Source organism: Rhinoderma darwinii, chromosome 1 (assembly GCF_050947455.1).
Source record: "Rhinoderma darwinii isolate aRhiDar2 chromosome 1, aRhiDar2.hap1, whole genome shotgun sequence".
NCBI lineage: Eukaryota > Metazoa > Chordata > Amphibia > Anura > Rhinodermatidae > Rhinoderma > Rhinoderma darwinii.
Window position 1 is genome coordinate 807,272 of NC_134687.1, and position 13,041 is coordinate 820,312.

Genomic DNA, 13,041 nt, shown 5'->3' on the forward strand with positions numbered 1-13,041 from the left:
TGCAATGACCCGTCCTAGGCGACGGGGTACAACTTGGCGGCGGTCCCTACGCTCAGTAAGTGCACGAGACAAACAGACAAGGAAACACAAGCAAAGGGAAAGGGGCAGTTGCCCACGGCAACACCGTGAGCAAGAAGAAAGGTGAACGAGCCGAGTCAAAACCAGGAGTGCACGAGGTACCAAACGCAGAGCAGGAGAGTAGTCAGCAAGCCAGGGTCAGTATGGAGCAGCATCAAATAGTCAGAAGCTGTAGCTGGGCCAGGAAACCACACGAGAAGAATCACAAGCAAAGGAGGAACAGGAAAGGCAGGTATAAATAGACAGAGGGCGGGAGCTAGTTCCGTCTGTCCAGGCTGCGATAGGCTCTCCCACTCCTAAGCCTGCCATCCTGAGTGGTGGAAGATGGAGTCAGTCTCAGAGACACAGACTCAGGTGCAGACTGATTACCTATGGGAGTATACACAGAAGTTGTGCCTGGCAGATCCTTTACAAAACCAATGAAAAATCAGGCTTCAAACAAACTTTAAAAAATATATATAAGATTGTGAATTACAATTTATTTTTTGTTCAATTCTATCACCTTTATCTTTATATACTGTATGAATGAAGATAAAATATTGCTATGTACACATTAGTTAAAAAATTAAAAAGGCTTACATGAGTTGTGTTTTTACCTTTGTACTTTTCTGACTAAGTCACTCTGGATTATACTGCAGTGTGGGTGAATTCATCAATACAGTATTAAGACGCAAGGGTCATTGTGACAATTCTGCTTTATTGCTTTGGAAGTAACAAGGTTCTTGTTTACTTACGGATATCCACAATACTTTTCCTCTATGGATCCCAGTCACAGTTGACCTCAAGTAAATTTAATTTGGGTGATTGGCTGACTAGACTAATTCCACCCAAACAATTATTGGCTGTTTAAGGTCTGTGAATAACCTGATTGGTTATAAAAAATGTTTTCCCTTATAGCATTCCCCACTTTCCAAACAAAAATTTGGTTTCTTCTCGATGTGAATTCTTTGATGAGTTTCAAAAGTTGATTTCCTTGTCCATTTTCTTTATATAGAACATCAAAAAGGCTTCTCCCCTGTGTGACTTTTCTTATGATCCCTAAGTTTGGCTTTAGTAATAAAACATTTTTCACATTCAGAACATGAATATGGCTTCTCCCCTGTGTGAAGTCTTTCATGTCTAACAAGACTTGATTTTTCTGTATAACATTTTCCACATTCTGAACATGAATACGGTTTCTCTCCTGTGTGACGTCTCTCATGTCTATCAAGGTTTAGTTTATGTATAAAACATTTTCCACAGTCTGAACATGTAAATGGTTTCTCCCCTGTATGACCTTTCTTATGTGTAACAAGATGTGATTTTGTTGTAAAATGTTTTCCACATAGTGAACATGAATATGGCTTCTCCCCTGTATGACTTCTCTGATGTATAACAAGACTTGATTTATCTGTAAAACATTTCCCACATTCTGAACATGAGTATGGCTTCTCCCCTCTGTGAATTCGCTCATGTATAACATAACTTGATCTATTTGTAAAACACTTTCCACATTCTGAACATGAGTATGGCTTCTCCCCTCTGTGAATTCGCTCATGTATAACATAACTTGATCTATTTGTAAAACACTTTCCACATAGTGAACATGAATATGGCTTCTCCCCGGTGTGTGTTCTCTGATGATCCCTAAGTTTCCCTTTAGTAATAAAACATTTCCCACATTCTGAACATGAATACGGCTTGTCTCCTGTGTGACTTCTCTGATGATACCGCAGTTTCCCTTTAGTAATAAAACATTTCCCACATTCTGAACATGAATATGGCTTGTCTCCTGTGTGAGTTTTCTCATGTGTAACAAGCCATGATTTAACTGTAAAACATCTCCCACATTCTGAACATGAATACGGCTTCTCCCTTGTGTGAGTTTTCTCATGTGCAACAAGATTTGATTTACAATTAAAACATTTCCCACAGAGTGAACATGAATACGGCTTCTCCCCTGTGTGAATTCTCTGATGTTTAACAAGATCGGTTTTATTTGTGAAACCTTTTCCACATTCTGAACATGAATATGGTTTCTCTCCTGTGTGTCGTCTCTCGTGTTTAACAAGCTCTGATTTATTTGTGAAACCTTTGCCACATTCTGAACATGAATATGGTTTCTCTCCTGTGTGAAGTCTTTCATGTATAACAAGACTTGATTTTTCTGTATAACATTTTCCACATTCTGAACATGAATACGGTTTCTCTCCTGTGTGACGTCTCTCATGTCTATCAAGGTTTCGTTTATGTATAAAACATTTTCCACATTCTGAACATGTAAATGGTTTCTCCCCTGTATGACCTTTCTTATGTGTAACAAGATGTGATTTTGTTGTAAAATGTTTTCCACATAGTGAACATGAATATGGCTTCTCCCCTGTATGACTTCTCTCATGTATAACAAGACTTGATTTATCTGTAAAACATTTCCCACATTCTGAACATGAGTATGGCTTCTCCCCTCTGTGAATTCGCTCATGTATAACATAACTTGATCTATTTGTAAAACACTTTCCACATAGTGAACATGAATATGGCTTCTCCTCGGTGTGTGTTCTCTGATGATCCCTAAGTTTCCCTTTAGTACTAAAACATTTCCCACATTCTGAACATGAATACGGTTTCTCTCCTGTGTGACTTCTCTGATGATACCGCAGTTTCCCTTTAGTAATAAAACATTTTCCACATTCTGAACATGAATACGGCTTCTCTCCTGTGTGAGTTTTCTCATGTGTAACAAGCCATGATTTAACTGTAAAACATCTCCCACATTCTGAACATGAATACGGCTTCTCCCCTGTGTGAGTTTTCTCATGTGTAACAAGATTTGATTTACAATTAAAACATTTCCCACAGAGTGAACATGAATACGGCTTCTCCCCTGTGTGAATTCTCTGATGTTTAACAAGATCGGTTTTATTTGTAAAACCTTTTCCACATTCTGAACATGAATATGGTTTCTCTCCTGTGTGTCGTCTCTCATGTTTAACAAGATCTGATTTATTTGTGAAACCTTTGCCACATTCTGAACATGAATATGGTTTCTCTCCTGTGTGACTTCTCTCATGCCTAACAAGATATGATTTATATGTAAAACATTTCCCACATTCTGAGCATGAATATGGCTTCTCACCTGTGTGAATTCTTTTGTGTATAAAAAGACTTGAGCTTTTTGTAAACAGTTTTCCACATTCATCACATTGAAACTTTGTACCCCCTTTCTGACCAGTACATGTGGTAACAATCTGTGATTGGTCAGGAGAAGGTTCCTCATGATTAGGGGGATTATGTGATAGATCTGTACTGTGAAGTCCTGTATTTACATTAAGGGTAATGCGGTTTTCTCCAGAAGAATGCTGCATAAGATCTTCATCTTCTACTTTATAATTTAGCAATAACAGGAAGTTTCCCTCAGAGTTCTTACGGGGATTTTCTGTTAGAATGAGAAAATGGATTTTGTGATTGTTTTTTTTTAAACCACAGAGTAGACAAATTCCTATTAGGTGAAATAGATGCTTAATTAATATTAATTGATCAGGAAGACTGGATTACCCCAACAAAAAACCCACATCTTTAAAGCCACCCTTAACAAGACCTACCTGAAGGCATGTTCCAATAGCTATTTCGTGTACACTACATTATAGTGAAGATCAAACTGCTTCATATTGCATCCCAAGGTTGTAGTACGGAAATATCCTGAAGACAACACATTCCCTTGTGACTTGTGTGCAGAGTGGTCATGGAAATCTTGGGTGTTTTCAAATAGCTCCTTCGTCTTGTCCCAATCCTCATATTAAATATAGGACTAAAATAAGGATCTTTGTTCTTTGCTGTTATTATTAGGGTGTTTGTATTGACTAAACCAATTAAATTACAGTACAAAAGAAATCACCAAAATGTATGTGAGTATTTTTTTTCATTTCAAACCTCTCATGCAGAAGTCTCTATGGCAATGCGCTTTGGCCTCCCTCTTATAAGTGATAGTTCTATTGACTGTATAAGCATAGTTGTTTCTTATAGACATTGTGACTTTCATAGAACACTTTTTGATTTGATATTGCATTATTGTATATTTGCAACCTATTTATTTATACAAAATTATTATTTTGCATCTACAAATGCTTAAAAGAAAATAGTGTGTCCTGCACTACACCATCTCCATGTGGTGGGTTCCTTGACTCAACCAGGGTCAGTGCATATGTTTGTGTTTTTTTCTTTTTGGCATTTGCAAAACGCTATACTTCAATATTAGGAATTTATTATACCAGAGGTGTGGTCTGGGATATGTTTCCGTTTTTAGTTAACAGAAAAAAAACTGCACTAGCCCAACTCTTTTCTGCAAAATGACGTACATGGTAATGGCCTTGGACATGCGCAGATCGAAGCGGAGGGCCAGAGGAGCCATATTAAGGTCAGGTGCGCATGCGCCATCAATAGGAGAACTGCTCATTTATGTCTATCAAGTGAGTCTGTTTTAGCACTCCAATTGCCCTCCCCAGTCTCTTAACCCTTTAGTGACCACCAATACGTCTTTTCAATACCTTTTCACGGCAGCCTAGTCCAAGTCCTGTACGGGTGTCCCATGCAGGCTGAAGCAGGTGTCTGACTACAGCCGGGCTCCTGCTTTCACGGTAGAAATCAATGTTTCCTCCGATCGCGATCGATTAACCCTTTAAATGCTGCGATCAATTGCGACTGTGGCATTTAAGTGGTTTACAGAGGGATGGGGCTGCCACACATTGGTGGCTGCAAATTTAATTGTGGGCCTCCATTGGGCTGCCATGGGCCTAAGAAAGGCCCCCAGCCTGCCCTGGCTCTATGCCTATTATGCTGTGCCAGAGGCATTGCCTAATAGATTGCCTGTCAGTTTTACACTGACAGGAAACAATGCTTTGGTATATTTGGTATCTATTAAGTATACCAAAGCCCTATTTAAGCGATCAGAAGATCGCATAGTGAAGTCTCCTAGTGGGACTAAAAAAAATAATGAAATAATGTGAAATAAAAATTATTAATAAAAGGTGCACAGAAAAAACAAGAAAAAAAAACAACCCAATTTTTTTCCCATAAAAAGTGGTTTTAATTGGTATGGTATCGCCGCGATCGTAATGACCCGAACAATAAAGTTAACATGTCATTTAAACCGCAAGGTGAAGGCCACAAAAAAAAAAACGTGCAAAAAACAATGGCGGAATTGCTATTTTTTCCAATTGCACCCCAAAAATTAATAATGAAAGTTAACCAATAAGACCCATGTACCCAAAAGTTTTTAAAAATAATAAATTAGGGCTCTTGGAAAGTGACAACACATAAACAAATTATTTTAGTTCAAAAGGGTTTTTATTGTGAAAAATGAGTAAAACATAAAAAACGTCGGCATATATGGTATCGTCGTAATCGTACCGACCAATAGAATAAAGGTAACAGGTTATTTACGTATTACGGTGAATGGCGTAAATCTAAAACGCATAGAAAATTGGCGTTATTACTGTTTTTTTTCTATTCCCCCCTCAAAAAAGTTCATAAAAGTTAATCAATTATATGTACCCAAAATGGTACCATTAAAAAATACAACTAATTCCACAAAAAACAAGGCCTAATACAGCTATGTCGAGGGAAAAATACAAAAAGTTATAGCTCTTTGAATGAGACGATTGAAAAACTAAAAAAATTGCTCGGTCATTAAAGGCTAATGTAAAGGCTATGTAAACATTTTCAGGGCATTTTTTTTATTTTATTTAATAAACAGGTCAGTCAGTGTATTTGGTGTAACTTTATTAAGTTTTTATTAAAAAATTTGTTTTACTTTTTTAGATACAGCTGCTCTGTATTCTCTTTACAGAGTAGCTGAATCGTTCGCTATCACCTGAATCCGTCAGTCCCGTGGATCTGATGGGTTCAGTGTCAGCGGGTCCTACGTGTCTCTGACACACAGGATCCACCTGTAATCTATCACATCTAAGTTATGAATTTACACGTGATAGATTACGGGAGGATCCTGCTTGTCAGAGACACGTAGGACCTGCTGTCACTAAACCCGTCAGTCCTGCGGACCTGACGGGAGAATGATTTATATGCAGAATACAGAGCAGCTGTATATAAAATAGTACATTTTTAATAAAAACTATTTATAAAGTTACACAAAACACACTGACTGACCGGTTTATAAAAAAAATGCCCTGCAAAAGTTTATATAGCCTTTAAGGCCTAAAATAAGTTGGTCACTAAGGGGTTAAATAAACAGCCTTCTCCCAAAACTAATCATGTCTCCTGGCAAAGCACTCGAAACTTGCGTTGGGGTAGCGTAACAGACACATTCCACTAAGATAGGTAAAGAACCTGATCGCTTTTTTCATTGACGCTTAGACCCATTATATATTCTTCTTTGTGCATCCATAGTGTAAGTGTATTGTTACTTCTTGGGTTATTATAGTTGGATACTATGTGCCATTGGATAAGCAGTTCCAGACTATGCATTTATAGGGAAAATTAAGCAATTGAACTTTTTGCTAATGTATCAATATCGGGAATGGTAACGTATCTTTTAGGAAAACAGAAACTAACACTTTATTGATTCTATTGTGTCAGTTAACAAACCGGAAGTGACAGGAATTCCATCCGTTCAACTAACCTCATTGTATATCATAAATGAACCTTATCTCAACCACATTGTGTAATGTAAACATATACTATTGTATACTAATTCTCTTGGTTTCCTTGACCATGGTGTATATGACAAATTAACCTTAGATTTACCACATTTTATGTAGACATAACTAATGTGGTATTTGTTGGCCACAATGTGGCCAAGTTAAGTTAATGATCATAAACAGTACGTCTACATAACAAAATGTGGTAAATCTTAGGGTATGTGCACACACACTAATTACGTCCGTAATTTACGGACGTATTTCGGCCGCAAGTTCCGGACCAAACTCAGTGCAGGGAGCCGGGCTCCTAGCATCATAGTTATGTACGACGCTAGGAGTCCCTGCCTCGCTGCCGGACAACTGTCCCGTACTATAATCATGTTTTCAGTACGTGACAGTTGTCCTGCAGCGAGGCAGGGACTCCTAGCATCGTACAGAAGTATGATGCTTGGAGCCCGGCTCCCTGCACTGTGTTCGGTCCGGTACTTGCGGCCGAAATACGTCCGTAAATTACGGACGTAATTAGTGTGTGTGCACATACCCTAAGGTTCATTTATCATATACACAATGGTCAGTTGAATAGATGGACTTCTTGTAACTTCCTGTCTGTTAGAATTCACAAAGTGTTAATTGCTAAAAGAGACGTCACCATTCTCGATATTGATACAAAAAGTTTAGTTGATGAATTTTTCCTCATCAGTGGTGATAGGGGTGTTAAGCGGACACCGGTCTGTTCCGTGTTATTGCATTAATGAATATTTGATGTTTGTTTTAATAATTGTATAATAAAGCAATGTTTTATATGGGGAAATACTCTAAAATCGTCTTTATTGGTGCTATACTGGACTGCGAGTGTAAGTCCCTAATCTACATTTGTATGTGGCATATTTTTGGTTTCAAATGACGCACATGTAGGTCATTGTTTATACATAGTTCCTGCACAATGCTATACACGTACTTCATCATAAACGCACAGACACAACAGCTAGGCTTGTGCGATGACCAGTGGGTGTGAGGATGTGATGGACTCAGTCCTGCAGTAACGGCCGGAGAACAATCCGATCAGAGACAGCGCTCAGCTGAGAGTCTGAAACACTGCTCAATAAAATACTTGTGATAGGGACATCGCCAATAAAAGAGCCGCAGCCTCAAGGTAATCAAATTCCCCTCCATTGTTCGGAAGGTCACTACGACAGAACGGGCATTTTATAGATGGCGCTACAGAAACATTGATGAGCGGTAAGAAAAGTTTTCATAGAATATATATTAGGGAATTGCTCATCATAGACTTCTTTATACTATATTTAACTCTTCACAAATGTGTTGCTTACAGACTAAGGGGATTTTATTTTTATGCCTCTGAATTCTGCCAGCTAAAACCTATTTTTATTTTTGAGACTACATATCTATTTAACCCCTTCCCACACAATGACAAATGTACGATTAGTAGGGATTAGTTTGAAGCAGGCTCACAAGCAGATCTCGCTACATACGCTGGGCGTGTCAGCTGTATATTACAGCAGACTAGGGTGGCACGATGCATAGAAATCTCAATACTATTTCGATGCTGTGCACCCTCAAACGATTCAATACCATTAATTCATGTATTCATATACTGAGCTGTGCGGCCGCAGTGTTTGTAGTCACTAGCATGATGTGATGCGGATTAGTATTGTAATACATGAATTTAGTCAGTAGCAAGATGTGATGCGGCCGGCGCTGCACTAATGAGCGGCAGTGCCATCCCCGAAGACAGAGAATATTGCGGGCATTGCGAAACACCCCCATGTTCTGAATTCAGTGCAGCGCCGGCAGCACCACAGTGCACGTGTGGTCAGGAGCATGGCAATGGCTGTATTACACAGCCGCAGCCCCGTTCTACCGGCGCAGATCAGAGAAACCTCTGATCTCCGCCGCTATTTCCCTAAATGCCGAGATCAAAGCTGACCGTAGCATTTAAGGGGAAAATACCCCTTTAAAGAGGAACATACCATATATGCTAAAAGTGAAACAAAAAGCACATGGCGCCAAACTTGCGGTATCAATAAATAATGAGCGGAGATAACGCACATATATGCTCACCTCCAAGGTTGTAAATTACCGGCATGTAATTCGTAGTAGAAAAGCTGCTGCCAATCCCAACGCAAACTCCCAAGGGGTTGCCAAGGTAGTAGAAATACAGGAAGAAAAAACGGGATACACGGCGCTGCTTGATGTAATTGATTTAATGGCGATAAATGCTACGCGTTTCGATACCGGACCGGCATCTTCATCAGGCATATCAAGAGGATAGTACAAAAACACACATATATATACACAAAAGTAAAAAATGAAAAGCAAGTTCATTGGGCCAGTTCAGACCAGCCTCCTGGCCAAAAAACTGCCAAAACCAGCAGGTCAAAGTTCAGCAATGTCAAAAAATTCAAAACACAGTAAACAGTAAAAATGGGGTGAATAAAAGTCACAAATAGGTTGCTAACAGATAATAATTGATATAAAAGGCCACATTTAGTACAGTAACTAAATGAACATAATGATCCGTTCAGTCAAGGGACAACAGGAAAATGCTGCACTCAATACAAACGATATGCTGTTCATAACAGTGTTTTATATGTAGTATGTGGAAGGGATAGATAATCTGGAGTTGTCAGGGGGAGGGTGAGATGGTACGATGTCAAAAACACTGTACGAGATCTTTAATACAGCGCATAGTGGCGCGTTGTCATGGCAACCGTAAACAAAGGCATACCGGAAGAGAAGGGAAACTGTGTTGGAACACATAGTGAAGCGCAAAAACGCGCAGGGGGGAAGTTTTTACTCAAAAGCAAATAAGCCAATCTTCGTTTTTAATCAGTCATAGATGAAAAATTAGAAGTAGCAGGATATATATTTATTATAAGTTTAACAGAAATACTGTGAGGACTATGCCAGAAAGTGGGGTATTGTAAATAATGTGGTCATGACAGATACTAACAGCTACGGTGGCCGGACTGGTTCAATGCAAGGAACAATACCATGAGTCAAAGAAGCAAATAGCTGGATCATATCGCATAGTTATATCATAATTACAGCTATAAAACAAAAATGCAAACGTGTATGGCTGTATATATTTATAAAAAGTGAAAAATATATAATAAAATGACGCTTAATTATGAGGATATATGTGTACCCTCAACATCGGATAGCTCTGGAAATATTAGTACATAAATATATCTCGATGTAGATAGTAAAATGCAATATATCAATGAAATTGGAAGTAATGCATAAAAATTAATAGGATTAGATTAGTATAGACATTAAGAAGCAACGTATCAATAAAATTAGTAAACTATCAATAAAATTAGTGAACTATCAATAAAATTAATAAATTACAATCAAAGAAATAAGATTGACATTAGTCCAACGCGGACTCTGTAATATCATTAAGGCCATTAGGATATAAGGTCACCAATTTGTATATCCAAAAATTTTCTCTTTGCTTTAATCTAATAAATCTATTAGATATATCAAGGGGTATTTTTTCAATGGGAGTCACAGTGATAGAGTCAAAATTACACTTATGTTCAGTAGCACAGTGGCGGGACACGCTATGTTTTTCAAACCCAGTCCTAACATTGAATCTATGTTTATTAACCCTACATCTAAGGGTTTGGGTGGTACGACCCACATATTGTCGATCGCACGTGCATTGTAACAAGTAGATAGTCACTACCACAGTTGAGAAAACTTTTTATCGGAAAACTTTCATTCGTGATTATGGAAGTGAAGTGCGTTTTTTTATTTGCAATGTTTAGACAAAAAGTATCCTTCCCATCAGGCCCATGATTACATATAGAAGGGCTAAAACGTTAAGAAATATGATAGCGCCGAGCAAACTGCATAGAATTACCCAAGACCCACCAAAAAAATCATTAATTATTAACCCCTTCCCGCCCAATCACGTACATTTACGTGATTAAAGCCGGTGGCTTACCGCCTTTTCACGTAACTGTACGTCATTGAGATGAAGCTGGCTCAGGAGCTGAGCCAGCGACATCACCGCCGGGTGACAGCTGTAACATACAGCTGTCACCCTGAGGTATCGGCCAGGACCGGAACTAGCATCCGATCCGGCCGATTAAACCCTCACATGCTGCGTTCAATAGAGATCGCAGCATGTGAGGAGTTTATAGCCACTGGCACCCCAGCAACGTGATCGCTGGGTTGCCGGTGGCTGCAAAGGCGATCGGAGGGCTAATACTTACCTCCCGATCAGCCTGTAACGGAATCCTCCTATGTCCCGTCGTCGGCGGGGCCCAGGAGGCTTCCGGTACCATCGGCAAGATGGCGCCGGCTCAGCTTCCGGCTCAGAAGCTGAGCCGGCGTCATCAGCAGTGGGTGTCCGCTGTATGTTACAGCGGACACCCCGATCTATCGCCAGGAACCGGAGCTGGCATTAACCCCTTCGATGCAGCGATCCATTGTGATCGCTGCATCCTAGAGGTTTGTAGCAAATCGGAAGCCTTGCCACGCGATGGCAAGGCTGGCGACTGCTACTATGGCAACAGGAGCCCTAACAATGGACTCCTGTCTGCCATTATGTAAGCTGATTAGGCCCCGCCCAGAGGCGGAGCCTGATCGGCTTGCTGTCAGTGAACAACTGACAGTTCCAATACATTGCACTACATAGGTAGTGCAATGTATTAGAACATCAAACAAACATTTGGACATTCAAGTCCCCTAGTGGGACTAAAAAAAAGTGTAAAAAAAGGAAAAATAAAAGTTGTAAAACATACAATAAAAGTTTCAAGTAATAAAATAAAACACAATCGCCCTTTTTCCCTTATCAAGTCATTTATTCTTGAAAAAAATAATAAAGCCATACATATTTGGTATCGCTGCGACCGTATTGACCTGAACTATAAAAATATTATGTTATTTATCCAGCGCAGTGAACGCCGTAAAAAAAAACCTCAAAAACACTGCCATAATTACTGTTTTTTTGGTCACCGTCTTCCAAAAATTGAAATAAAAAGTGATCAAAAAGTCGCATGTATCCAAAAACGGTACCTATAAAATCTATACCTCGTCTCGCAAAAAACAAACCCTCACACCGCTCCATCGACGAAAAAATGTAAAAGTTATGGCTCTCACAACATCGCGACAGAAGAAATACATTCTCTTTCCAAAAGTAATTTTATTGTGCAAAAAGTTATAAAAAAGTTCTATAAATTAGGTATCGCCGGAATCGTACTGACACGCAGAATAAAGGTAACATGTAGTTTATAACGTACGGTGAACGCTGTATATAAAAAAAACAAGCTATGGCAGAATTGCTGTTTTTTTGTCACCTTGCCTCCCAAAAAAAAGGAAAACAAGTGATCAAAAAGTCGCATGTACCCCAATATGGTACCAATAAAATCTACAGCTCGTCCCGTAAAAAACACCCCTCATACCACTACGTCTATGAAAAAATAAAATAAGTTAAGGCTCCAATAATTCAGGAAAGAAAAATATCCAGTTGTGCCGGCCCGAGGGGAACATTTCTTCTGTTTCAAAAGGCGATGTATCAAGGCACTAAAATTAGGGAACCAGGAAGGGGAGGGCCCAAACATATCTGCTGGAAGCGAGGGTGCCCGTATTATACCAGGACAACCCTTCCCAGCAAAATTCCCCAAACTGCAAAGGTGCAGAGTGTGTAACAAAGGGGAATAAGGAAGGACGCCAGTTATCAGTGCGACACCGGCCTGTGCAGAAAGAATTGTGTCACAGCGTAACACTCGTCTATGGATCATTTTATTATATTTTTTACCTTATTATTATACCACCTGACTATGCCCCTGATCTACTCTGCCCAGCTCACATATGCTCCACATTATAAACGGAAACAACAGTGATACTCCAAACAAAACTATTACCAAGCAAATTCCACGCTCCAAAAGCCAAATGGCGCTCCCACCGATCTGAGCCCTACAGCATGCCCAAACAGCTGTTTATGTCCACATATATGGCATTGCCATACCCGGGAGAACCCTTTTAACAATTTTTGAGGTGTGTGTCCCCAGTGGCCCAAGCTGGGCACGACATATTTGACAATGAATTGGCATATCTAGGGCAAAATTTTAATTTGTACCTTCGGCAGCGCAATCATTTATAGAAAAGACACGTGGGGTGAAAATGCTCACTACACCCCTTAATAAATGCCTTGAGGTGTGTAGTTTCCAAAATGGGGTCACTTCTCAGGGGTTTCTTTTATTTCACATCTGAGCCTCTGCAATTGTGAACCTATACTTTATATGTCGCCAAATTAGGCCTCAATTTTACATGGTACTCTTTCACTCCTGAGCCCTGT

General features: G+C 39.5%; 1 protein-coding gene across 1 annotated transcript in view; it reads right to left on the reverse strand.

Annotated features, from left to right (window-relative positions):
* Positions 1-625: 625 nt before the first annotated feature.
* LOC142665212 (uncharacterized) overlaps positions 626-13,041 on the reverse strand; it is a 112,939-nt gene continuing 100,523 nt past the window's right edge. Inside the window, exon 19 of the mRNA XM_075844827.1 lies at positions 626-3,493. Within this exon, the coding sequence (XP_075700942.1) occupies positions 1,077-3,493 (2,417 nt within the window). The 3' untranslated portion in view covers positions 626-1,076. The remainder of the gene's footprint in view (positions 3,494-13,041) is intronic.